Source organism: Talpa europaea (assembly GCF_964194135.1).
Source record: "Talpa europaea genome assembly, chromosome: 1".
Lineage (NCBI taxonomy): Eukaryota > Metazoa > Chordata > Mammalia > Eulipotyphla > Talpidae > Talpa > Talpa europaea.
The window spans coordinates 46,562,382-46,589,659 of record NC_140073.1 but is presented as its reverse complement, the minus strand read 5'-3'; the positions used below and the strand labels follow the sequence as shown (position 1 = coordinate 46,589,659).

General features: G+C 36.9%; 1 protein-coding gene across 1 annotated transcript in view; it reads left to right on the top strand.

The window, feature by feature from the left end:
- PGM2L1 (phosphoglucomutase 2 like 1) overlaps positions 1 to 24,706 on the top strand; it is a gene marked incomplete at its 3' end in the record, with an annotated part of 40,351 nt that extends 15,645 nt beyond the window's left edge. The window contains exons 2-14 of the mRNA XM_084231624.1: positions 1,307 to 1,474; positions 4,088 to 4,194; positions 5,231 to 5,315; positions 8,853 to 8,936; positions 11,940 to 12,133; positions 15,832 to 16,021; positions 16,334 to 16,431; positions 17,282 to 17,462; positions 19,270 to 19,363; positions 21,032 to 21,161; positions 21,381 to 21,570; positions 23,545 to 23,678; positions 24,604 to 24,706. Of these exons, the coding sequence (XP_084087750.1) occupies positions 1,307 to 1,474; positions 4,088 to 4,194; positions 5,231 to 5,315; positions 8,853 to 8,936; positions 11,940 to 12,133; positions 15,832 to 16,021; positions 16,334 to 16,431; positions 17,282 to 17,462; positions 19,270 to 19,363; positions 21,032 to 21,161; positions 21,381 to 21,570; positions 23,545 to 23,678; positions 24,604 to 24,706 (1,758 nt within the window). The remainder of the gene's footprint in view (positions 1 to 1,306; positions 1,475 to 4,087; positions 4,195 to 5,230; positions 5,316 to 8,852; positions 8,937 to 11,939; positions 12,134 to 15,831; positions 16,022 to 16,333; positions 16,432 to 17,281; positions 17,463 to 19,269; positions 19,364 to 21,031; positions 21,162 to 21,380; positions 21,571 to 23,544; positions 23,679 to 24,603) is intronic.
- Between the last annotated feature and the right edge of the window lie 2,572 nt (positions 24,707 to 27,278).

The following is a 27,278-nucleotide window of genomic DNA, read 5'->3' as shown; positions in this document are numbered from 1 at the left end:
GTTCTGTTCCCCACTCTAGCTCTGGTGAATCCGCTCACCCTCCCACACCTCTGGTCTGTACCCCGGTTCTTGTATAAATAAATAAATCTTAAAAACAAACAAAACAAAATGACAAGTGGTAATACATGGAAACATTTTTTAAAAAAAATCTGGAAAAATTCTTTATAATTGCATCTATTCAAAACTTTCTACTTTTTCTACTTTTTTGTGAAGAACTATTTTTAATCATAGGCATCTTTGAGGTTTGTGGGAATAAGTTAAAATATGTGCTAATGAAATACTGAATACTAAAATATAGATACTGGCATGTGTCAGTGGGAAAACTCAGCCTTCCACCTTTCTCTGTACAGGAAAAACCTGTTCTCCCCTGGAGTGTGTTTCTTTGTGTGTGTCTCCTTTACCCTTACAGAGAACACTTCACTTCTGACACTTCTGGTTACCAGAAGTACATTTTTGTACAACTTACACTTCTGGTGTTAGTTTTTCCTACACCAAGCAATTTTCTGCAATACCAGCTGGGTGCCCTACAATTTAAGTCAATTCTGACACTGTCTTCCTGGTGATAGTGTCAGATCCCAGGGGCTAAGGGCTCAATCCCACAATACTGTCCCCCCACCACACACACATACCCACTTCAGTGCCATTTGCAAGCTCAAATTATTGTCTGGCTTCTGACCAATTGGCTATATAAATTGAAGGTTCTAATAGTTTTCTTAAGTTTGATTAAATTGCTAGAGCATCTCACAAAACTCAGGGAATACTTACTTATGCTTACCACTTTATTAAACAGTATGATAAAGGTACAGATAAATAGCCAAATGAAAAGCTATATAAGGTGAGGTCTCAAAGGGTCCCAAGCTCCAAAGCCTCTGTCCCTGTGAAGTTGTGCCAAAGTGTTTTCTCACCTGGAAGGTGTCTGAACCACTTACTGTTGGGATTTTATGAAGATCTCATCGTGTAAGTATAATTATTAACTCTGTTACCGATTCTTCTCCCCTCTCTGGAGAAATGAGGGGACAGGAACAGAACTGAAAATTCCAAGCTTCTAACCATGGCTTGATCTTTCTGGTAGCCAGGCCCCAATCAGGGGCCACCCATGAGCCACCCAGAGTCATCTCATCAGAACAATGACACAATTAGAGCTCATGCACTTAGGAAATTATAAAAATCTCAGGAGCACTATGTCAGGAACTGGGGATAGTAACTAATATGTATTTTTCTTATACATCATAGTTTGAAGGGCTTCATATTAGGACTCTACTTTGTGATCCTGATTAAGTTTTAATACTTCTTTTTTTATATATAGAATCCTAAAACAAAAGAGCAAATTGAAAATCTCTTACGGAATGGGATGAACAAGGAGCTACGAGATCGTCTTTGCTGCCGAATGACTTTTGGGACTGCAGGACTTCGTTCTGCTATGGGGGCAGGATTTTGCTATATTAATGATCTGACAGTAATACAATCAACACAGGTAACTATTCCATATGCACTATCACTTTTTTTTTTTTTTGCTTTATAAATTAAGGAATACTTTTCCTTAAAACACACATCCAGGAAATAAGTTAAAAATGTAGAATAGGGCCTCCCTGGTGGCGCAAGGGGTTGAGCACAGTGCTGTGAAGCTGTCCACAGCCTCTGCAGCGTGAGTTTGATCCCCAGCCCAGGAGCTACCCACATAGCGGAACAGATCTCTCCTGACTTGCCCGCTGGTCCCCTCAGCAGTGTACTTTGGTCTATCTGCCTGTTCTGTTCCCCGCTCTGTCTCTGGTGAATCCTCTCACCTCCTGCGCCTCTGGCCTATACCCCAGTTCTTATAATCATAAATAAATAAATCTTTTTAAAAAAGTAGAATTCTCACCTTTAGTCTTGCTTCAGATTTACCTTAGAAAGTATTTGTCATTAATGTCATATACTGACTTTGATTGAGTTATTTTGATTGTCATTATCAATTTCTTGACAATGTTTGCATTTGAACCCAAGAAATGATAACTGATATTTCCAATTAATACAAAGAAACAAACTTAAAAAGATAATGATCCATTTTGGCAAATAGCCATTGGTAAAGATTAACCAGTATATGGTTTTCTATGTATCCCTTTGAGAGTTCCTTAAGACATTGTATAGTGTGATACAATTTTATTTCTGCCCATTTTTTATGCAATTTATTCTAGAATCAAGTTACTTCTCTATCTAGTACATCTTCCTCCCCACTTCAAGGAGCTACCTTTTTGAGGCCAATAATGCATTTAGCATATATTAAAAATTGTTCTGGACTAGAGAATTGTTCAGTAGACATAATTCTATTCAATAATTGACACTGACAAACAGCTTTATTTTTGTTCTGAGTGAATTATCTAAGGCAAGGACTAATGCAGAGGATGGGGAAGAAGGTATGCCAAAATGACTGAATACTGAATCCTCCAGCCTATCTCCTTGCTGTTGTTCCTCCAGAAATGCTTTAGCTCATTCTTTTATATATTGGGTTTCTGGTAAACTTTCATTTTAAATGAAGATTTCTTGACTTCACAAAAAGGAATAGAGGCAGAGGTATTTGAATACATCTTCTATGGTAGTACAATATTTTATAAGAGTTTGGATTCCACTTTGTGAGGTTAAAAAGCCAAATGGAATCTGATTCTTTTATTTTTTTTAAAGATTTATTTGTTTATTTATACAAGCACTGGGTACAGTCAGAAGCACAGGAGGGTGAGAGAATTCACCAGAGCTGGAGCAGGGAGCAGAAGAGGCAGACAGATGGAGGACGCTGCTGAGGGGAGCAGCGAGCGTGGCAGGAGAGGTCTGCGTGCCATGTGGGACCCTCGCTGGTGGCCGGGGATCAAACCAGCACTGCAGAGGCTGCAGGCAGCTTCACAGCCCAGCACTCAACCACTGTGCCACCAGGGGAGGCCCCAGGAATCTGATTCTTAAACCCTAGCCCTTTTCAGGATCTAGTTATGGGGGAAAAAGATAAGATGGATATTCATGCCAAAGAATAATATATTATGTGAGGTTTTGGGTAGTATCATCAGAAATAAGGTTGGTGGACCTAGCCAATTTGGACTATATTAAGCACATGTAAACACACGCGCATATACATATATTTGTAAGGAGTAGACCATGGCAGAAGGGCCCAGAAGTCACTGGGATCTCATTTGGTGCTGCCCCACAGTTACTTAGTAGTGCCTGCCATGTAGTAATTTAATTTGCAGGGTCTCTTTTAATAATTTAGTTTTAGTTGAATAGCCTTACACATGTCATTAATTGGAACTTTCTCTCTTTTTTCTGAAGAGCTGTTCAAAGACAAAAATAGAAATGGAATCTACATTTCTTTCTTTTCAGTGTTGTTTTAAGGATTGAATGTGGCAATATCTGTGGAGGTGGTTTTAAAGGACTATAACAATATGAAGTGTTACTTTTAAAGATCAAAGTATTTATTAAAATTAGCAAGTCATTTATAAGATAGTTTATCATCATGATCTTTTTAACAGTAAATACTTCATTTCATTTTTCATTAATCTTGACTGAAATTTTCATGGTTTATTAGATTTTTTTCCTGAGATTTTAAAGCCAAGGAATTACAAATAGGGTCAGCCAGCCTAAGAAATGCTCTCATGAAGGGTTCCAGTTTTGATTAAAAATGTGTCAAAAATAGGTCAGATCTTTTGTTTAGTTCTTCAGTCTTATGATTTAGCAAGGACCTTGAAATGGTCAAAATTTTGTTCTCTAGAGACTTGAGGCAAGAAACAATTTCTTGTGGCTCTTCTCTAACAATTTTTGTTAACATACTGAATCTCATGCCCCATCTGTTATTTTCTACATTTTTCTTTATCAGATTGACTTTAACAGTTCCTTAGTTCTATTTCTGTTGTTATAAATATGTCTGAAACTCTAGGAAGTAAAGGTCTGTCATCTGACATTTGTGGCTTGAACAGTATTGTTCCCACATTAGTAAATACGGGCTTAAAGGCGGAAACCAGTTTCCTAGGAACCAAGAAGCTATACAATAACAGAAAAATAAAAGATTTGCAGCCATAGAAAATGAGGCTTTAGTTAGGAACTAATCTTTTGTGTTTCTCTGCTTCAGGGGATGTACAAATACCTTGAAAGATGCTTCTCAGACTTCAAGCAGAGAGGCTTTGTCGTTGGATATGACACCCGGGGTCAAGTAACTAGCAGCTGCAGCAGCCAGAGGTAGGGTGTTAATTGTTTCAGAGGTTAAAGTGGACTGGAATAAAACCTTAAAACAAATTTAAGTTTCTGAAACAGGAAACTGTCATAGAAATGTGATCACATGCTATGTTTATTTGAGAGCTTAAATAAAAGCATTTCAAAGATAAGTATAAAGCTTTTACAGAAAGGAGTAAAATTTTCAAATATTTGGAGTTAGTATTTAGAATGACATTATAGTTCATTGTGATTTTAATGTTTTGTCAGAAGCACTGGGTGAGAGTAATTATGTAGCTGGTACTCTCTTATTATAGTCCTTTTTGATGCACTTTAAGGTATTTTCACACAGATAATCATAATTACAGTGATACCTTTTCTCAGAGGGTAATTATGCATTTTATATTTATTAAATCCCTTATTTTACTTTACTCCATTCTTTTTGCTTTTCGCTGGTTTTATTTCTTAGCAAAAGTCATCAAAAGATGAATGAGGAAAAATAAATTAAAATGTCAATTATTTTCATTATTTAACTTTTTTAAAAACTTATTTAACATTTTTAAGTTGGAGCATTGGAACTTAAGTAACCAGTGATCATAGAATTTGTTGTATTAAGCTCCTATATATTCAAAATAATTATAATATGAAACATTTACTTTGCAGAAAGTTGGTTTTTAAAATGTATGGTAAGCTAGGGCCTCCCCGGTGGCGCAGCGGTTGAGCGCTGGGTTGCGAAGCTGCCCGCGGCCTCTGCGACGCAGGTTCGATCCCCGGCTGCTCCCCGGCCACCAGAGGAGGGTCCCACATGGCGCGCAGACCTCTCCTGCCGCCCGCTGCTCCCCTCAGCAGTGTACTTCGGTCCTTCTGCCTGCTCTGCTCCCCGCTCTGCCTCTGGTGAATTCTCTCACCCTCCCGCGCTTCTGACTGTACCCAGTGCATGTATAAACAAACAAACAAACAAACAAATAAATAAATAAAGCATGCCTCTATTTAAAAAAATAAATAAATAAAATAAAATGTATGGTAAGCTAAAAACTCATAGAAATCTGTCTTTTTTTTTAAGACTTGCTAAACTCACGGCTGCGGTCTTACTGGCCAAAGATGTTCCTGTGTACCTTTTTTCAAGATATGTTCCTACACCTTTTGTAGTAAGTGTGTTGTATTATTGATCATACATTGCTATTCTGGAAAGGATTTCTTCTATCAACCAAGATTCAAATCTTTATTATGTATGTACCTCTGTATTAAGTAATATGAAGAACCAAGGGAAGACAAACTTTGCTCTGAGTTTCTTTTCATTCAACAAGCATATGTTGAACCACCTAAGAATCAGACCTGTAAACAACTTGGACAAGTCCACAGTCACGGTGGTATATTTTAAGTTTCATCTTTAAGAAACTAATTTGTTAGGCAGACAAAATAATTAAAGATAGATTTGAATCCGTATCCTTGGTGTGTGTTTGTGTGTATGTGTGTGCGTGCATGCGTGTGTGTGTGTGTGTGTGTGCAAAAACAATGGATGCAATGATGTAGGATACTCTTATCAAACAGAATCACAAAAGAAATATCAACAAATACCAGAGAACTGCTTATCAAGCCATAGTACTGGACACTGTTGCAATAGGATTTGAAATAAGAAATCCACACAAGTCCCTTACTTTTGGAATTCTAAACATATATTTATAAATAATTCATGGATTAAGGAAGATATAATGAAGACTAGAATCTACAGGTAATCCTTTCTTTGCATGATAGTGCAGGACTGTAAAGATAATTTTGGAAGCTAAATCCATGTCAAGTGATCTTAATCAATGAGAAAAATTATGATTGTTCTGTGATCTTCAAATTTTTTGTCAAGACATAAAAACACCTTTATTTTTTGGTTAAAAAGTTAATGGGTAAGTGTATAGGGAAAAGAAAACTTCAGTAAAATGATTTTTATTTAGTTCAGGCATACCTTTACAGATTTTGCAGGTTTAGTTCCAGATAGCCACAATAGAGTGAATATCACAATAAAGCTAGTCACAAGAGTTTCTTGGCTTCCCAGTGCATGTGTAAGTTAAGTCTATACTTTACTGTAGTCTATGAAGTGTGCAGTAGCATTATGTCTAAGAAAGTAATGTCAATTTTAGAAATAGTTTATTGCTGAAAAATGCTAACCATGATCTGAGCCTTCAATAAGTGAAAATCATTTTTCTGGTGTAAAATAATGCAGTATCTGCAAAGCACAATAAAACAAAGTACAACAAAACAAAGTATGCTTACACATGCATTTTGAAACATTAAGAACTAAAGTGTCTTTATTTCGTTGTAAAAATATTTATCAAACGTATGAACAGTGCTTGCTTGTTGTCTAACTTAAGAACATGGGTGACCATCTTTCCTATGCTTTGGTGAAAGGTCACACTCCCTTCTAAGTTTGGCTCAACTTCCCACGTTTTATCCTTTGTACTACCAATGTTGTGAAATATCTCTGAGAGTTCTTTCTGTGCAAAGGTTTTTTACTAGTATTACTTCCTCTGGGAGATCTTACCCTTTTCATCACAACCTCATTCCTAATTTATTTTCATACATTCACCTTCACTAAGCTTGTCTGGTTGCATATCTAGAATCTCTTGAATGGCAGCAGTATCATCATTCCCAATGTTTTTTTCCTATAATTCGATTTATGTCTTAACTCAAATTTCCCTTCCACTAATACCACTTTTTGTTTCTTTGCTGAACTTTCATCTTCTTTGGCCAATTCCCTCTTTCAACTATCCATTTTTGCAAACTGTCACCTGGCTTTATCACTGGGTTATAAGGAAGCAACATAACTACCTGCTTTGCTGTTTCTGTGAGAGCTGAGTAACAGATGGCAATACAGGGACCAATCACTAATATCTTTAACAGAGTGACTGATTGGTTACAGATCATAATGGATCTCTTACATACATAGTTATCTGTGAACTGAAGTGTTAGCAACCAAGTTAGTACTTGCTGCAGTTGCGATTAATATGCTATGGTAACTGAAATTTGAACATATTGTAGGGAGGAGACTGATGTTATTTAACTGAAGTATGCAATTGGAGATTTGTGTGTGTGTGTAAGTGTGCAAAGCAAGGACTGCTTTTTTTCTAAATTGAGCAATGATGAAAAAATTAATAGCAAAAATTATGGTGTATATAAACAAAGCCCTAAAGGGAAATTTATAGTCTTAATGAGTATCATACAAGAAAAAATAAAATAAAATAATGAACTGAGTCTTGAATTTAATATTAACTTATATATTAAACTAATAATATTTAGGGCCCCGGTGGCACAGCGGGTTGAGTGCAGTGCTGTGAAGCTGTCCACAGCCTCTGCAGCATGGGTTCGATTCCCGGCCAGCCAGGGAGATACCCACATGGCGCAGCAGACATCTGTCATGCCTTCTGCCCCCCTCCACAGTGTTTTCGGCCCATCTGCCTGTTCTGCTCCCTGCTCTGTCTCTGGTGAATTCTCTTACTCTCCCACATCTCTGGCCTCTACCCCAGTTCTTGTATAAATAAATAAATCTTTAAAAAAAGAACTAATAATATTTAATAATGAAATAAGTTCATAATATTAACTTAAAATAGAATAAATTGAAATAAAGTAAAAGGAAGGAAATAATAAAGGTATGAAGGAAATTAATTAAATAGAAAATAAAACAGGTGTCAACAAAGGCAAAAGTTTATTTTTTTCAAAAAGCTAATAAAATAGACAAACTTCTGGCAAGGTGCTTAAGAAAATAAGAGAGAAGACACAAAGAAATTAAAAAGGAGCATAAAAATGTCGTAGAGGTTAAGAAAACCACAATATTTTGAATAACATAATTTGAAATAATATGAAAGCTAAAATGAATTGGCCAATTTCCTAGAGTAATTGACAAATCAAAACTGGTATGAAATAGAAACCCTGTCTAGATCTATAACCACTAAAGAAATCACGTTGTTTTTTTTTTTTTATCTCAAATTTAAAATGCCAGGTCTAGATGATTTTATACACAAGTCTTACCAAATCTTTGAGGAGTAGATAATGTCTCCATAAACTGTTCTAGTGATTTATTGGAAATACACTGAATGGCTAACAGAACTGAAGGAATTACTAAGCAGTTGGTTTTAATGAATGAGAGAAATCAGGAAGGGTTTAGACCTCTATATATTCCTGTAGGATTCTGACCTTAGGTTGCCAATTCCAACTACCACTAATCCCTGTGTGTTGACTTTCCTCTCACAGTGCAGGTAGATGTACCCTGCTTGTAGGAAAGGTGTTTTTAGCAGTTGAGTCACAGTCTTGATCACCATAACTTTGAGTCTAAGTCTTCCTTCACTAGCTGCAGTAGAAACATTGGAGAAGGACTCTGACCAGGCTTGGGTTATGAGCGTCTCTGAATCATATCATCAGATTTCCAGATTCCAGTGGAATGTCTAGCACAGAATAGGGGTTCATTAAACTTTGTCAAGTGAACAGAATAATAAGAAATGTTTACAGAACCAAACATTTGGGTGGTTATTGATGACCTTTTGGAGATACACCCCATCCATTGAACATGGAGTTGATTGTTGAGGTTTTAGGCTATTTATATTTTAATGTATTTTCTGTTATTTAATCAAAGATATTCTCATGTCAAATGTATGACTAGCTAAGAAGCAAAAGATTATACTATTACTGTTTTTCTTCAGCCCTATGCAGTCCAGGAGCTCAAAGCAGTTGCCGGGGTGATGATTACTGCCTCTCACAACCGCAAAGAAGACAATGGATACAAGGTAAACCTCGGGCTCCCCATCTCTGCTTATTTCGTAGTTCGTATTTTATTTAAATAATATGTGCTGAGTATATTTTCTACACTGGGGAGCAAGACTAGACATTGGGGACAGAAAGATAAAAACAGAGACTGACAAAGAATGTGTATCCTGAATGGCCCTTGATACTTCTCAACATGAACTATTACAAAAGTTTCTTCCTTGATCTTTTTACTTCTAATAGGTTGCTGCTCTTGATTTACCCGCTCCTATTGCAAATTCATCCTCTGTACAATTTCAGAAATAAAGCTATATTCTATCAAACACATTAAGAAGGACTAGGAGCTGGTGGGAAGAGAGCCAGAAGAATATAACCTTTACCACACTCTCTTCTCCCTCTGACCTTCTACCAGTGCTCCCCACTGGCCATAGGATCCATTTTCTGTGTCAGCCTCTGAGGCAGAAACAGGAGGAACAGGGTGAAGAGCGGAAGTTCAAGTAGAAGACACAGCGCAGTACTGAGCCCCTGTTTGGGGCTGCTGGGTACTGAGTCCAGGAACTTCTACTTAATTTTCCTCTTATGTGGGAGGACCCTGGGCACTACTGGGAAAAAGATTTAACAATACTAATACTAACAATACTTTCCCAGGGCCTGCTAAGTGGGTAGTGTTAACATCACAGAGGTGAGGAAGAAGCATGATTAATTCAGTTTTGGATATACTAAGTTTGTGGTAGCAACATCCTGTAGGCAGTTGGATATATAGATCTGTTGCTCAGGAGGAAAATCTGGGCTGAAGTTTTAGATTTGGGGGTCTCCATACATAGTAGAGTACATGAGTGTGTAGACTAACTTGTCCTTTATTTGGATGAAAAGCCAGAGACAGCATAGAACAGGAAAACAGGTCCAAACGGGATCCTAGGAAATACCAACTTTAAGGGAAGTGAGAAAGAAGAGGAATGGAAATAGGAGAAAGACCAGAAAAGATTGGCATCATAAAATGAAAGGGCTAAGAGAGTTTCAAGAAAAGAGAGGTCAGCTGTCAAAGAACTAAGAACCCAGGTCCTCTCTAAGCATCGGATTTTTATGTCCAGCTGCCTATTCACTATCCATTGGGATGTCTAACAGACATGTCAAAATTAGTGTCTCTAGAACAGAGGTCTTGATGCCCCCATAATCTGTTAGGCATATACCCAGTGGATTCCACCCCAAGTCTTCCCCATCTCTGTAAATTGACACTATCACACCCACCCAAACAAAAATCAAAAATCATTATTGATTACTCCTTTTCCTTAACTTTTAATATTTATCTACTAAAGACTCTAAAAACTCTATATCTAAACTACATGTTGGATATATTTACTCCAGCCCCTGTCTTCTACCTCCACCATTCTAAACCATTGTTGTTTCCTCTCTGATCTACAGCAGCCCACCTGGGCTCATCCCAGGTGGGATGAGCTTCCCTGTTCTTTGTAATCCATTCTCTACCAAGCAGCCAGGAGGTTTGAAAATACAAATCGTTCGTGTTAATTTCCTTCTTAAAATTCTTCAGTGGGGGCCTCCCCGGTGGCGCAGCGGTTGAGCGCTGGGTTGCGAAGCTGCCCGCAGCCTCTGCAGCGCCGGTTCGATCCCCGGCTGCTCCCCGGCCACCGGAGGAGGGTCCCACATGGCGCGCAGACCTCTCCTGCCGCCCGCTGCTCCCCTCAGCAGTGTACTTCGGTCCCTCTGCCTGCTCTGTTCCCTACTCTGGCTCTGGTGAATTCTCTCACCCTCCCGCGTTTCTGACTGTACCCAGTACATGTATAAACAAAACAAACAAATAAATAAAAAAAAAAATTCTTCAGTGGCCGCTCATTCTATGAATAAAACCCAGGCACCTAACCATGGGACTTACAGGACTTTTTCCTGCCAATCTTGCAGCCTCCTTGCATTCATTCATCTCCTGTGCTTATTCCAGTCACATCCCTGTTCTTTCTGTTTCTCCAGTTCCTCCAGCATGCTCAGCCCTTTCTTGCCTATGAGTTTTTGTAATTGTATTTTCCTCAGTTTGACTGTTCATCCCCAAATGTCGCAGACTTGTTTATTTTCATCCTTGCTTGTTTCCTTCATAGTAACTGTCTATAATTATCTATAACTATCTACTTTCTTTATGATGAATTATCTTGTCTACTGAATTGTTTGACTCTCCACACCCATTCCCCAATGTGTTCAGAAAATACACATAATGAAATATATAGAGAATAATTAACATGTTAATTATCTTTTCTGATAAGGACTTTGTGACATAAATTCCACTTTAATTTATAACCAAAACATAATGTCTTGTTTATCAGAAAACATAACCACTTTATAATACTAAAATCTTATGTATCAAGTTTCATGGATATTTCATGATTTCTTAGATTATCATTAGTATATAATTATAGCTCTCAGAGTATAATTGGACATGGTTTATGCATATTAAAATGTCACAATGGCACCCTAACTATTTTTGACTTGATTTATAATTATTAATATATACCTCTGAAGGGGAAAATAACACATAGTCATTTTATTGAAGAATCTCTGTAGAATCATTATCATCAAGGCCTCCCCAGTGGCACAGCGGTTGAGCACTGGGTTGTGAAGCTGCCCGCAGCCTCTGCGGTGCTGGTTCAATCCCCGGCTGCTCCCCAGCCACCGGAGGAGGGTCCCACATGGCGTGCAGACCTCTCCTGCCGCCCGCAGCTCCCCTCAGCAGTATAGTTCGGTCCTTCTGCCTGCTCTGCTCCCCGCTCTGTCTCTGGTGAATTCTCTCACCCTCCCGCCCTTCTGACTGTACCCAGTGCTTGTATAAATAAATAAATAAATCTTTAAAAAAAATCATTATCCTCAGTATCCTTTGGTATTTATGAAGTTAGTCTCATGTTAACATTTTCTACCTGATTGATTTGGTATTCTTCTTTCTAAAGCCAACTGTCTCCACTCTCACTACAGAAATAGCTGGTCAACATTTCAAGTCATTATAGCTGTGCTTTCCTGTCATCTAGGTTTATTGGGAAACTGGTGCACAGATCACATCTCCTCATGATAAGGAAATTCTGAAATGTATAGAAGAATGCGTGGAACCCTGGAATGGGTCCTGGAATGATAACTTAGTGGACACCAGCCCACTGAAGAGAGATCCTCTGCAGGACATTTGCAGGAGATACATGGAAGATCTGAAAAAGATCTGCTTTCACAGGTATTTAAGTAAAAATGTAGAAAAAAAGTATTATCTTAGAATAAGAGTAACAAAGGAAAGAAATAGGGATAAATATGTGCTGCCTATTCATTACATTAAAATTATAACTAACAAGTATTATTCATCATAGTAAAAAAAATGAAATAACCAAATATCAATCGACTGATGAATGAATAAAAAAATGTGGTCTCTCTATATAATGAAATGCTACCCCATGGTAAAAAGAAATTAACAGCATACTATAACATGGAGAGACTTTCAAACCATTATTATAAATTTATATCAATTGTACAGCATAGACAAATCTAGAGATATAAACAAACTATATTAGTGGTTCCCTGTGGCTGAGAGAAAGGGGAAGGTTAGGGGCTGTCCTGTGGGGTACAGTTTCTTTCTGTAGTGATGAAAATGTTCAAAAATTGGTTTTCGTAATGGTTGAATGTGAATATAGTGAAAACCATGGAACTAAATGCTTTAAATGCATGATTTATATAGTACACTAATGACCTCTCAGTAAAACTGTTAGAAAATTAAAACTAAATGTATGTTTTCCTTTATGTAAGATCAGGAAACTTCCTCTAAAAGTTACTGTTTCTTACCTCCTACCATATTTCCATGCCTATTCCATAAGTAGCTAACGCTATTGCTAGACAGCATCCCTGTCATTGATTTAGACAACCAGGTGTTCTTTCAGCTTTATGAACTTGTATATTTAGTTCCTTCCCCATGTTTGGGAAGTTTTGGTCTATTATTTCTCTGAATAAACTCTTTGTTATCCCTCTGCCTTCTCCCATTGGGAGAAGACTTCCCAAGAAGACTTCTCCCAAGAAGACTCCCACTGCTATCCTTATGTTGCGTTGTTCTCAAAATTTTTTTAATTTTTTGCATCTCATTTTTCTCTCTTCTTCCTCCTGGGAGTTGTAGTACCATCTTCAAGACTACTGGTTTGAGCCTCCATTTGGTCTATTCTGCTTCTGTAGTTCAGAGTTTTTTAATCTGGGTATTAGTTCTTTATAGCTATTGTTTTCTTGTTTAAAGCTTCAGTTTCTACCTTCCATTTGTTCATTTCTGAACATTTTCTGAATTGTGTTGTATCTCTTTGACTAGCTTTTATGAATTCTCTTGTATCACTTTGACTTGCCTCTTTGTCTATTTCATTTTCTAAGCTACAGTAATTTTGAACTCTTTCTGATACAGAGATAAAAATCTTCCATTTATTTGTGGTTGGATTCTGGAGAGTTGTTCTCTCCTTGTGAAGCTATATTCCCTTGAGGTCATAAATGTTTTATATATATATGTTTTATATATATATATATAAATGTTTTATATATATATATCCAAATAGCCACACATATAAAAGGTTTTATTAATCCTCTCATGAAAAATGTGCAGTCACTTCAGATACAGAGTCACTGCAGAATCTTTATTCCTCGTTTTTGCCAGCACCAACATTGGCCCTGACTCTCTTCACTCTCTCTGCATTCCTTTCACTGTTTTTGTGAGGTCTTTTTCTTCTCCTGCAGAGCATGTCTTGCACATCTATGGTTGGGTATATTTTTCTTTCCATAATCCAAGAAATTGTAAATCATGTCAAAGCCAGTGTCTTGCCACCTTTAAAATGGGTTCTGAATCCAAAGGCAAGGATGACATTGTACCCTTTAGCTAGTTTTTCCCAAATTTCTAGCTTAGGTACTATTGCCTTCTGAGGGTGAAGGGCATCAATGACCATTTGTTTCCACTGAAGCAGTCACTTGGTCATAAATTTCCCTGGTCCAGATAGTTTTTGTGTCATTCATGATGGTGATGGCTCTCCAGGCAGCCAGGGAGGAAAAAAAGTGTTATATATATTTGCCTGTCCATTTTCCAGTTTTTAATTTCCCAACTTTTTTCAGTATCTGTAGCAGTAACTTAGAGAGTAGAATTGCCTTTTCTTTTCCCACACATGGCACTGGTTTGGTTTGATTTGATTTTTCTTTTGGTCTTTGCTGGCTCCTGTAGGTAGTGAGACCAATTTTTGCAGATGCTGAGTAAGCGGAGCAGGAGAAGGGTCCTGAAGGGGTATAGCAGGCAGGGTAGGGCTGGTTTATATTGGTGGCACCATTGATAGCCCTCTTCTCCAGGGTTCCAGATCTGAGACGCAGCTGTCAGTGTGCTTTTTGAAGTTCGGTACCAGTCAGTAAGAGTAGGGAAGAGGGAGTGCAATCTAGAGCACCCCTTTTTCCCCCTTGCCAGGGACTGGCCTCTGTGGATTACCACAGATCCCCCATATGTGTTTCTTCTCATTCAGGGCTATATATGTCCAAACTTTTTTGCTCTCCATTCCCCAGGGTCCCTGGCTGAACAATAGCCCTACAGTTTGTGTCCCCCAGTCTGGACCACAGCCTCCAGATAGTTCTCTCCACCCATCTCCTGTTCAATGAAGTGTGACTCTCCTCTTTTTCTCCTCTGCATTCTGTGTTAGTCTCTTATTTCAAGGGGTATTTCACTTTCACCCTGAGCCACGGGACTCTCTCAGTACAGTATCCCTCTAGCTAACTCTTAGATGTGCCTGTTGAGAGCAAAGCAAGGAACCTCCTCTAGTACCATCATAGTAACATCTCAAAGTTCAGATAACTTTAAAATAAGTAATGATAATATTTCTAGTGGGACATATCTAAAGAGAAAGAATCACAAAAAACATCAAACTGAGTTCAGAGTCAATATTGATGGATTAAATAGATAGAAATATATATATACAGTTATTACATATAAATCAAATGGGTAATTATGTTATTGTCACTAGGAACTAAGATTATAGCATAAAAGATGTAAAATCAAAGACAATAAAATTTTAAATTGCAATTTTAAATTTGAAATATTAGTATAAACTCAGTTTGGCTCTTTCCAAAATGCAGAAAAAAAAAAAAAAAGGCCTATGAATTCCACTAAAACCCAGTTTCTGTTCTAAATACTACTTCTCACTAAAAAGAATCAAGGCCCCTAAGAGAAATGGATGATTGATTCTAAGACTGAGACAGGAAATGTACTAAGTGACCCTGGGCTCTTTTGTTTTTACCCTATAAAAGCAAGTAAGCTGTCTAAGATAATGGAGTCATAGGAGAAGCATATAGGAGCCAATTAAAGGGGTTCCAACTCATCAAAGATTGGACAGCTGAACAGGATTAATCAAATAAGTGATGATAACTTTTTTTAAGATAAAAAGCCAGGCCTCCCCTGGTGGTGCAGTGGTTGAGCGCTGGGCTACAAAGCTGCTGCAGCCTCTGCAGCACCAGTTCGAGCAAGGGTCCCACATGGTGCACAGACCTCTCCTGCTGTGTCCGCTGCTCCCCTCAGCAGAGTACATCATCATTCTGCCTGTTCTGTTCCCCACTCTGGCTCTGGTGAATTCTCTCACCCTCCCGCGCTTCTGACTGTACTCAGTGCTTGTATAAATAAATAAATAAATCGTTTAAAAAATAAAATAAAGATAAAAAGCCAACTAATAATGCAGAAGGAATAAGAATTAAAAAATCACTCTTTTGTGTCCTCTAACAAATCTAAGCAGTGATCACCAAGTGCTACTAAGACCAGTAGGTAACAGGTTGATGAAAATTTTATGGTGAATGAATCAGGCTGACAAAATACCAGAATTGGATTATTTTTAATTATATTACAAGTGATGAGTTTTATATTGAATAAATGATTGTTTTCCTTTACAGGGAACTAAATGCAAAGACCCCCTTGAAATTTGTACATACATCTTTTCATGGGGTTGGACATGACTATGTGCAGCTGGCTTTTCAAGTGTTTGGTTTTAAGCCTCCAATTCCAGTCCCAGAACAAAAAGATCCAGATCCAGACTTTTCTACTGTTAAATGCCCAAACCCTGAAGAAGGAGAATCTGTGCTGGTATTTTTTTTTTTCTATATTTCAGTTTCTAGTAGTATAAGAAGTTCATCAACATAGAGTTCACTGACAATTCAAAGATTACTTACGAAAACAGAAACCACTCTATATCTTCTAAATGATACTAGAATCATATGTTCTGTTTAGTTCGAAATCTCTATGGTAGATATTCCTGCTTGTTTGCCTCTTATTTTAAATTTAGATGAACTGTATTCCTTCTAAAATTCATATCGCTAACATTACACATACATTTTGGAATAGTAACATTGAATTTGGCATCTTTAATCCCATCCACTTTTTGGCTCACTATTTCAGGAACTTTCTCTGAGGCTGGCAGAGAAAGAAAAGGCCCGGGTAGTGCTAGCCACAGATCCTGATGCAGATCGACTGGCAGTGGCCGAACTTCAGGAGAGGTAAGTGAACTTGTCATTTGATCTAAAAACTTTAACTCTGAAAAATAATCTTTTATTGTAAGTTTTATAGGCTCATTGGAGATAATAATCTTCTATAAGCACTCTATCCAGAGATAACCACCTACATTGATATTTTGACATTTTCTTCTATCCTTTTTCTTTAGATATTTAAAAATATATTTGCTTTTATAAACGTGATCATACTACATACAATTTTATATCTTGAGTTTTGATTATTTTCCACTTAATCTTTTACTATGAGCATTTTTCCTGTCCTTAAATATTAGAAAATACTAATTTTCAAAATGCACAACATCCTAACAAATTGCCTTATAAATAAAACATTTTCTAATCTTGATCATCTAGGTATTTTTTGCCATGTATTTTTGCCACCATAACGTTCTTACATAGAAAGGACATCATAACTTTTTTTCAGTTATTTTTATTGAAATATAATTGTATATTATATAATTCTGTGTAAATTTAATGTGTACAACATATTGCTATAAGTTCATATATTACAATATGATTGCCATTGTAGTGATAATTAGCACTTCTGCAACATTTCATTATCTTTTTTAGTGGTTGGTATGATTAAATCATATAATCAATTTCATCAGGTAGGAGAATAAATGTAACAATGTAATAATTTTTCAAAAGTTTAGGGTAACCTAAACTCATCCTTGGTCAATTAGAAAAGTAGTTCATAATTTCTCAAAAATCCCCAAATCCTATATAATAGTGTTGGGATTTTCCTATATGAAGGATGGTAATTTGTATGCCTTAGATTCAAAAGGTTTTAATGAGAAGTTATAAAGGTCTTGATTTTGTATTTTCATTCTCTCTACAGTGGTCACTGGAAAGTTTTCACAGGGAATGAGCTGGCAGCTTTGTTTGGGTGGTGGATGTTTGATTGCTGGAAGAAAAATAAATCAAGTAATGCTGATGTGAAGAACGTTTATATGTTAGCGACCACAGTCTCTTCTAAAATTTTGAAGGCAATTGCACTTAAAGAAGGATTTCATTTTGAAGTAAGAATAGATATCTGTGTGCTAATTTGCTAAAACTATTCTATAAACTAAAGCCATCTCTCCATCAAAACATAATTTTATTGGTTTCATTTATAATTCTCCCTCTTTTGGTTAAGATATTACCACTGCTGCCTGAGTTCAGTCCCAGCCAGGGAGCTAACCCACATATGGTGCAAAAGAACTCTCCTGTCTGGCCCACTGCTCCCCGGAGCAGTGTATTTCAGTAAATCTGCATGCTCTGCTCCCCACTCTGCGTCTGGTGAAGCCTCTCACCCCTTTGTACCTCTGGCCTACACCTTAGTTCTTCTACAAATAATCTTTAAAAAATTTAAAAAATAAAAAACATTATTCTCCCTTTTTAACACTTGCTTAATCTTTTTGATAGTTAAAACACTTTGAACCAAATTCATCCAGTATGTGAATTTCTCAAAAGATAAGATTGTTCTTTAAAAATTATATGAATTCTTACTATTCCATACAATAGTATCTGACTTTCATTCTGGAAAAATCTCACTCCTGGTGACCTCATCAGTAATACAAACTCCACTCAAAAACTGGTAGGTGTCAGTGACCACTTGTTTAGGCTCTTCAAGTTCAGTCTTAAGAAACTAAATTGCCAATTAAGACCTAGTGATTCTACATCTAGAAAACCAGTAGTGGATCTCTCTCAGGACAAAATCTTTAACCTTTGTGAGTCTTAGGAGTAAAGTGGACCGTCTTTGATGCCACTGGTATGAGTGCCAACTGAGTTGCCTGTCCTCTACTGTCTTTGCCAATTATCAGTGAAAATGTCACCAGTGGGCATTTTTCTTGATCCACAGTCAAGATACAGGTCTTAACACTAATTGGCTGAGTAAAAGAAAATTGAACCTGTCCTAATGAAATAGAAATATGAATCTTACACTTTATAAAAACACATTGAACAAAATAGAAGAAACTGAAAATTTATGTACACCAAAGATTCTGAATTGCTAGTTTCCTTGTTTACATCTATAGTAAGAAAAATAGGAAATGATCACAAAAGAGAAAAAAAATATGATTCTATAGCCAGTATTGTAAATTTACTTCCTTGTTTTTGTTGTGGGAAAGAAGGAACAGCAGAGGTTGTGGTTCTTTTTTTTTCAGTGAAGAGGTAGAGAGGTGAATTAGCTCTAGAATCAGTGTGTATCACATGCACTTTCTGTTGACTTTAAGAGTTCTTATCTTTAAAGTGAACAGTAGCCCCATTTAATGGTAAGTCCTCAAATATAATTACTGAAGTTCCTTTGTTATGGAAAAGAACACTTGGTTCAAACATGCGATAATGTTAAATGTGCATCACTAAAAAGCTTTCTTGGCTTTTGATTACTCGGGGCCCTAAATCACAATCTTTATAGGTACTTTATATTAGTGCTTGTACTGCAGTTAAATAGGTGGTTTCCAAGATGCTGTGTAATTGAGTCCTGGCTCTGTCTCTTAAGTGCAGCAAATCTTGGGCAAACTTGCTGAATTCTGAGCTGCTGTTTCAGCCATAGATATTTTGTGAGCATTAAAAAAGATAATAGTATAAAGCACTTGTTTAATAGTAGATGATGATAGTAGCTTAATAGTAGATGATGATAATATATATGTGTGTTTGTTACTGTGTGACTATATGTGTTACCACTTACGGGGGTGTATTTGTGTATTTTAGGACTATAAGTTTACCACTAACTGAAGACCCTAACAGAATATCACTCTGAGTGTTATGTGCATTTAGTGACAGGTTTTCGCTAATGTGTACTTATGAGAGAGTCTCTTAACTAGAGTCGCCTCCTCTGCATTTCAGGAAACATTGCCAGGTTTTAAATGGATTGGAAGCAGGATAAAAGACCTCCTGGAAAATGGGAAAGAAGTCCTTTTTGCATTTGAAGAGTCTATTGGTATGTAGTAAATATTAAAATATTTGAAACTTGATTTGAGAGCATTTTTTTAATTTAATGTTTTATATATATATATATATCATTCTTCCTTTTTGTACAATGCATGCTTTCTCCTCTCCAGTGTAGTCCCTTCAAAATTCCCATCACCAATTCACCCGTGCACCATCACCATAGTCCCTTGTGTAAGAACACCTTCCCCCCCATTTTGATTCCTCTCCTTTCCCCTCCCCTGCAGAGTATCTCTAATAGTTGCCTGTTAATTTTGTTTTTTAATTTATTATGATTTGGTTCCCCTACATTCCTCCTATAAATGAAACCATATGATACTTTTCTTTTTCCTTCTGGCTCATTTCACTGAGCATAATCCCTTCCAGCTCCATCCATGTTGCTGCAAATAGCATGAATTTATCTTTTTGATTGATAAATAGTATTCCACTGTATACATACACCACATCTTCTTGATCCAGTCATCTATTTGGGGGCACTTGGGTTGTTTCCATAGCTTACCTATTGTAAATAGTGCTGCAATAGACATAGGGGTGCAGGAATCCTTTTGAATTAATGTTTTTGTTTGTGTCCTTTGGGTAGATTCCTAGGAGTGAAATTGCTGGATCACATGGAAACTCCATTTGTAGTAGTTTGAGGAACCTCCGCACAACTTTCCATAGTGGTTGGACCAGTTTGCACTCCCACCAGCAATGGAGAAGAGTGTTTGTTTTTTTTTTAAAGATTTATTTATTTATTTATACAAGCACTGGGCACAGTCAGAAGCACGGGAGGGTGAGAGGATTCACCAGAGTGGGGAACAGAACAGGCAGGCTGATGAAATACACTGCTGAGGGGAGCAGCGGGCCAGCAGGAGAGGTCTGCGCACCATGTGGAACTCTCACTGGCGGCCGGGTAGCGAACCCGAGCTGCAGAGGCTGCAGGCAGCTTCGCAGCCCAGCGCTCAACTGCTGCACCACCAGGGGAGGCCTGAGAGTTCCTTTTTTGAGTGTTTTTTTTTTTTCAGTAATTAGTAATTAGTAATTCAATAGAGAGGAATTTTTGTCTTCTGATTTTGCATTTTGAGTTGTGGGCACCAAGGGATCTCAGAAATGTGTAGATGAGTTTCTCACCAGAAAATTAAAAAAGCATCTAAACATCCCCCAAAATGGGCCTCCCTGGTGGCTCTTCTCCATTAAGAGTAGTTAAAAATGAGACTCAAGTAGGGCCTCCCCGGTGGCGAAGCGTTTGAGCGCTGGGTTGCGAAGCTGCCCGCAGTCTCTGCGGCGCCGGTTCCATCCCCGGCTGCTCCCCGGCCACCAGAGGAGGGTCCCACATGGCGCGCAGACCTCTCCTGCCTCCCGCTGCTCCCCTCAGCAGTGTACTTTGGTCCTTCTGCCTGCTCTGCTCCCCGCTCTGGCTCTGGTGGATTCTCTCACCCTCCCGCGCTTCTGACTGTACCCAGTGCATGTATAAACCAAAAACAAACAAACAAGTAAATAAATAAAACATGCCTCTATAAAAAATAAATAAATAAAAACATCCCCCAAAAGCCTTTGGTATCAGTGGATTTCATTAATTTCTAGACCTTTAAATTCATTGGTCCTTCTGATGAAATGTGAAACTATTGAAATTGTGACAAGCTTCGGTTTTCCTTTTTTCAAGACGCTTTTTAATCCTCAGGTTTTCTGTGTGGAACTTCAGTTTTGGATAAAGATGGGGTCAGTGCAGCTGTTGTTGTTGCTGAGATGGCATCTTACCTGGAAACTCTGAACATCACATTGAAACAGCAACTGATTAAGGTTTATGAAAAGTAAGTTCTACTATTATGACCTTCGCATGCTAGGTGTTTTTATCTTTTACCCTACTTTTAGCTCTCTAAATTCATTTTTGAATACTAGTCAGTCCTTTTTAAAAGTACTAAAATTGTCTCAATTAAAGACAGCCACTGTCTACACAGTGTATCATATGCTTATTAACTCTTTTCTAAAGTTACCTGAAACCTGATTTTAACACTTTAATTTTTGTGCAGATATGGTTATCATATTTCAAAAACTTCGTATTTCTTGTGTTATGATCCTGCCACCATCAAGAGTATATTTGAAAGGCTTCGCAATTTTCATTCTCCAAAAGAATATCCAAAATTTTGTGGGACATTTGCTATATTACATGTACGGGACATTACCACTGGATATGACAGCAGCCAGTCTGATAAGAAATCAGTAAGTGCCTACTTTTTAAAATAAGTTTTTAGCAATTTGTAAAAATTCATACTACAGTAAAATAGTAACAGTTTAAGTCTGTGAGTTTCCTAAAACCTGGATCCATTGTTTCTCTCCAGAGCAGTTTGTCAGTCCCACTGATGGGCTCTCCAACTCTGTCTTCCTTACTTCTCAAATCTGTTACTTTCTGAGCAAGGGAGGAAGGGGATGAGAGGCAGAAAGAGAACTGGAAGGAAACAGTGAGAATGTATGATGATGCTGGATAATGTTGAAAATAAAGTCTGAAAGTCTATAACATTGAAGATATGTGTCCTTCCAGTTGCCACTTGTCTTTCCAACATTATTCCCTAAACCCCTGCCAACTAAGACAACTTTTAGTTCCTTGGATGCACCCATTTTAAAAAATTCCTGGTTTTGGGCCTCTCCTGGTGGCGCAGCGGTTGAGCGCACTGGGCTGCAAAGCTGTCCGCAGCCTCTGCAGCGCCGGTTCAATCCCCGGCCACCGGCATGGGCCCCACATGGCGCGACAGACCTCCCCTGTCTTGCCCGCTGCTCCCCTCAGCAGTGTATTTCATCAGTCTGCCTGTTCTGTTCCCTGCTCTGGTTCTGGTGAATCCTTTCAACCTTCTGTGCTTCTGACTGTACCCAGTGTTTATATAAATAAATAAATCTTTAAAAATAATAATAAAAAAATAAAAATTCCTGGTTTTGCGCTTCTTCCTACTGTTCTAGTTTCTCACCTTAGTCATTGTCCAAGCAGGTGTTGCTGCTGCATAGAAACTCTATAATCAGCTGTCTTCCTCCTCAGGTTTTATTATCTATGGCGCCTTCCTCTTGTCACTTAGCACTTTCTATCTTCTATTATCATTGTGCTGTATGTGGCAGATCCACTTCTATTATACCTTTATGCCTTTCAAAGCTTCTATGTGGTAGGTGCTCAGCATATCTTTTGTTATTGTTATGTTTTATTATTGTTATTATCCTAAATTTCCATTCATAATGTTCTGCTGCTGTCTCAAGATTCTAGGGGAATAATATATTTTGGGATGTCTTCAGCCTCTTGTATAAGTTACTATACACATTCCATTTCTGTGTGTTCATCTGGTCACCAAATACTGGTTCCCACTTGTTGGTATTGTGTGTGTGTGCACATGTATGTGTGTTTGTAAACTACTTAAAGGACCAAATCATTTGCTTCTTTTTATTTCTCTATGCTGTGTTTAGGATAGTTCTTGTGTGACGCCTTTTTCTTCTTAACTTTCATATGTTTATATGTAACTTATTATGTTTATATATAACTTTTGTTTATATATGTTTTGAGCTAGAACTCATGTACCAGTGTTCACCTATTTATAAGCATACAGTATGGTGGTTTTTTAATATCATCATAGATATTTAAAGTTTATGATATTCATTTTCAAAATGCTTATGTCTCCATTCTCCACTGATGCTTGCAACAATTCTGTAAGGCAGGCAACTTAGATGTTGTTATCCCCTGAAGTCACACAGTGTCAAAGATTTCTGAGCTCTTTCTTCTCCCACTTCAGATTGACATACATCTGTGTGTCCAGTAGTCATTTATCAGAACCCTTCTGTACTTCAGGCACAGATACAGTAGGGATACAGCTATGGGGGGAATAAAGCACTGGGGATTCTGTGCTCTAGATTCTAGTGGGGAATGGACAAGTAAGCAGTGATTACAAGATGGTAAGTACTACCGGGGGGTGCCTAGGACACTATGAAACTGCAGAAGGACCCTTACTCAGATTTGAATGGTGGATGGAAGACTTTCTAGAGGACTGTTGTGAGTTGAGTTCTAGAGTATGAGTCCCCAGGCCTTGGCAACCACCACTCTAATTTGTTTCCAAGAATTTCACTACTTGAGTTCCCTCATATAGGTATAATGCATTTTACAACTTGTGAAAATGAAAAAGATGCCAGTATGATTTAATTGTTGTTACAATTATGCATTAGGTGCTGCCTGTGAGTAAAAATAGCCAAATGATTACGTTTACTTTTCAAAACGGCTGTGTTGCTACTCTTCGGACAAGCGGGACAGAACCAAAGATCAAGTATTACGCAGAAATGTGCGCGTCACCTGACCAAAGGTGAGAACTGATAGGCCTTAAATATATAACTTTCATGTTTATATGTAACTTATATGTTTATATATAACTTTTGTTTATAAGTTTTGTTGAGCTAGAATTCACATACCAGCGTTCCCTTATCTATAAGCATACAGTATGTTGGTTTTTAATATCGTCACAGAGCTATGAAACCATTACTACAATCATTCTTAGGGGAAATTTGGAATTGCCTTTAGAACCCAAGTCTTTGAGTTTAAGGGTAGATTTTCTTCCCTTTGGGGGAAAAAAAAGACCTCCTGAAGTCATTCAGAATGGAGTTTTAAGTAAACCAAATTGGGCAATGCTATATGTGGTTAAAAATGAAGAATGATTTTAAAGTAATAAAAGCTGACTTGTATGTTTTTTTCAAATGACTGTGAATTTGGTTTAAGACTTTCCTAGAAAGGCTTTAGGCAATAGCAGCTCTTTAGGGGATGACTCTGAAGAAAAAACTTGTATTTTTTTTAAAGAATGCATTCTTTTACTCATATCTCCCTCTGTTACCTGAAGGATAAGTCATATCACCTTAATATCTATACTGAGTATTTATTCTTCAAAAGTATTTCAGGAAGCCATTGTATCTCAATATCAGGTATTGGTGTTCTAAGCTATTAAATTGCCTGGCCTAGGAGATTCTTTAGATATCTATATATAACTCAGCCTTATTTATCAAGTACCAAGGAACTTCTTTTAAACTTCTTTTAAACTTTTAAACTTTAGTTTGTGATAGTGGTATTTTCTTAGCGTATGATTTTTCTCTTTCTGATCTTGTTTTATTTTAACTGAGTAAATTTCTGTTTTGTTTACCCTTTGTTTATCCCATCAGGTTTATGCCTTCTAAAAAGATGTGTAAGAACTTAAACAAATTTTAAGGTTATGTAAATAACTCTTAATCTTTTTTTCTCAGTGACACCGCCTTACTAGAAGAGGAATTGAAGAAACTCATTGAAGCTATGATTGAAAATTTTCTTGAGCCCAGCAAAAATGGACTGGTTTGGCGTTCTGTTTAGTGCATACCAGCCATCACTCCTTTGCACTGGCATGTGACACAGAGCAACCAAGCTCTCCACACTCATATTAACATTGAGCTTGTGTTAGTATTCACGCTCTAGTTCATCTGGCCAAGTATCTTTTCCCTTTTATTTTTTCTTTTTAGTTGGTTAACTAAACAAACTGTATAAATTTGAAATGATGTGGTCTAAAGTGAAATTCAACTTTTTTCGTAATCTGGAACAAAAGTCACTACATTAAAGGCATTATAGTAACACATTGTTCTTCCTTTAACAGAAACAAGATAACAAACATGAGTTTTCTCATTAAACTATGATAAAGCTTACTTTCACATTCTTATAATTGTGTATAGCACGGTTTTAAAAAAAAATCAGATAAATGTCTTGTAATTGTAGAGTTTGTTAAGGAAATTAATCCATAAAATTGGCAAACATACGATTCACCTTCCAGATCACTGGGGAACAGTGTCATTGTTACATCAGAAGTATTCATTTACAAATTATAGTATTTGAAATAGGACACTTAGCATTTCTAGCTTAGAACTAATATGATGTGGTTTCTGCACCTTTTTCAGGTGCTTTTGGTGCAGTGTAAATGTGTGTATTTAACGGTGTTTATGGAACATAGAACAATAGTGGCAACACTCCTGTGGGCTTTGTTATTGTCAAATTTCTTAGTGCCTTCTCAGGGTCTGGGATGAACTGAAACAGTGTTCCTGAATTGAATATAATTAATCAGTTGATTTTCAGACAGTTGAGGAAAATCTTCCAAGCTGTATAGGTGCTTCTCCATATATAGCAAATGGGTTTGCTGATTTTAAAATCTTTGAATGTAAATAAAAATCTTAATAAAATCAGGCTCACTATAATTGCAGCTAAGGATCTTCATGTTAAAATCAAGCTATCACAGCCTTTAAGGAAAAAGACTGAACAGAGAAATGAGCTTTGAATTTCCATAAAAATCTGACTTTCAAATTACATTTTTGTAAATAGATTTATTCCTTTAGCAGATAAAGTAATGCTAATTTTACTAAGAAATGAAACATCCAAACTTTAGATCTTATGAAGCTCTAAAACTACATGTTTTAAAACTAAAGTCCAGTTTAATATAACATCTTGCTGGCTTATATAGAATTTCTGATCACAACAGTTCTATATATCTTTTTTCATGTGGAGAAAAAATTAGAAGATATCTTTGGGTTGATTTTGCAGTCTTCTAAATAAGACTTAATCAACAAGTGCCATTTAATCTTCTTAAAATATATCCTGTCCTATGTAACTCAATGAATACTTAAACACATGTGGCATAGTTAAGGGGTAACAATAACAAGGTCTTGGGTGTAATCATACCAAACAGGTTGCCTATGGAAAATAACTGGTATAAGAAATTTATTTCCTAAAAAATAACAGTAATAAAACTGTATTAGGAACTGATTAGGATATTAAATCTATAGTTTGGTTCGCTGCAACTATCAGCTAACATTTGGTTGAACCCATGTGATCCAAATGTAATTTTCAAATTATTATTGCCACTATTGTTAATGTGTTCCACCTTACTTTCTTATAATTGGATCTTGTATGACTGTAGATAATAGACTGCTGACTAAATGTAGAATACCATTATTTCTGAATGAGTTTGTTTTCAAAGACTTTGCACTGAAGAGAAAATGTGTAGAATGTGTCACTTTATTTGCTTTTAGGAATGTAGATTATAATTTAGGAAATGGCTTATATATTCTATAAGTGGTATGAACAATGCATTATATATATGAAAAATATGTATATTTGCTTTCAGTATTTGTGTTACGGTGACTAAAGAGCAAAGTGGAGCTAAAATGATCTGATAGCCCCATTCATAATCAGTAAAGCCACGTCATAATTGTCATTTTGTTATAAAAAGAACAGCTTTATTTGAATGCTTTAATATAATACATTTAAGTCACCATAAGGTGAAAAACTATCTGAAATATTCAAAGTTAAAATAACAAAATTTTACAAATGTTGCCCAAGTATATGAATTGAGGGTATCTGATTCTAGCCAAGCTCTGGAGTTTGTCCGAGCATGATATGTAAACATGAAATTGGCATAGTGGGTATATACTTGCCTAACAGGATAAATTCAGAAATAACCCAAGCTTTAACCAGGAGAGACAAAATTGCTGGCCAGGAGGCCTCAGCTTTGGAATATATATTGTATATCTTTTTCTTTATGAACAATGTCATGGAAATGAATGCATTCTCATTGAGCATGTACATTAAAATTGGGATTTTCTAGAGCTCTGGAGAAAGGAAAAGTAGTGGGGCAAGACCAAATGTGCACTGGCCAGAATAGAAATAAACAAACAATAGGCCAAACAAAGGTGGCAAGGAAATACTTCTGTGAAGGACAAACTTATCACCCTAAAAATAGGGAATAAACTTAACTGTGGGCAGTTGCTTATTTGTGTTTATTACCATGATATGCAGATAGTGAACATATTGTTTTCCTTTCCCACCAACCACTAAAAAGAGGTCAAGTTTTAGGAGGTAAGAAAAAGAACCCCTTTTATTGATTCCGTTCCTCCTAGAATGT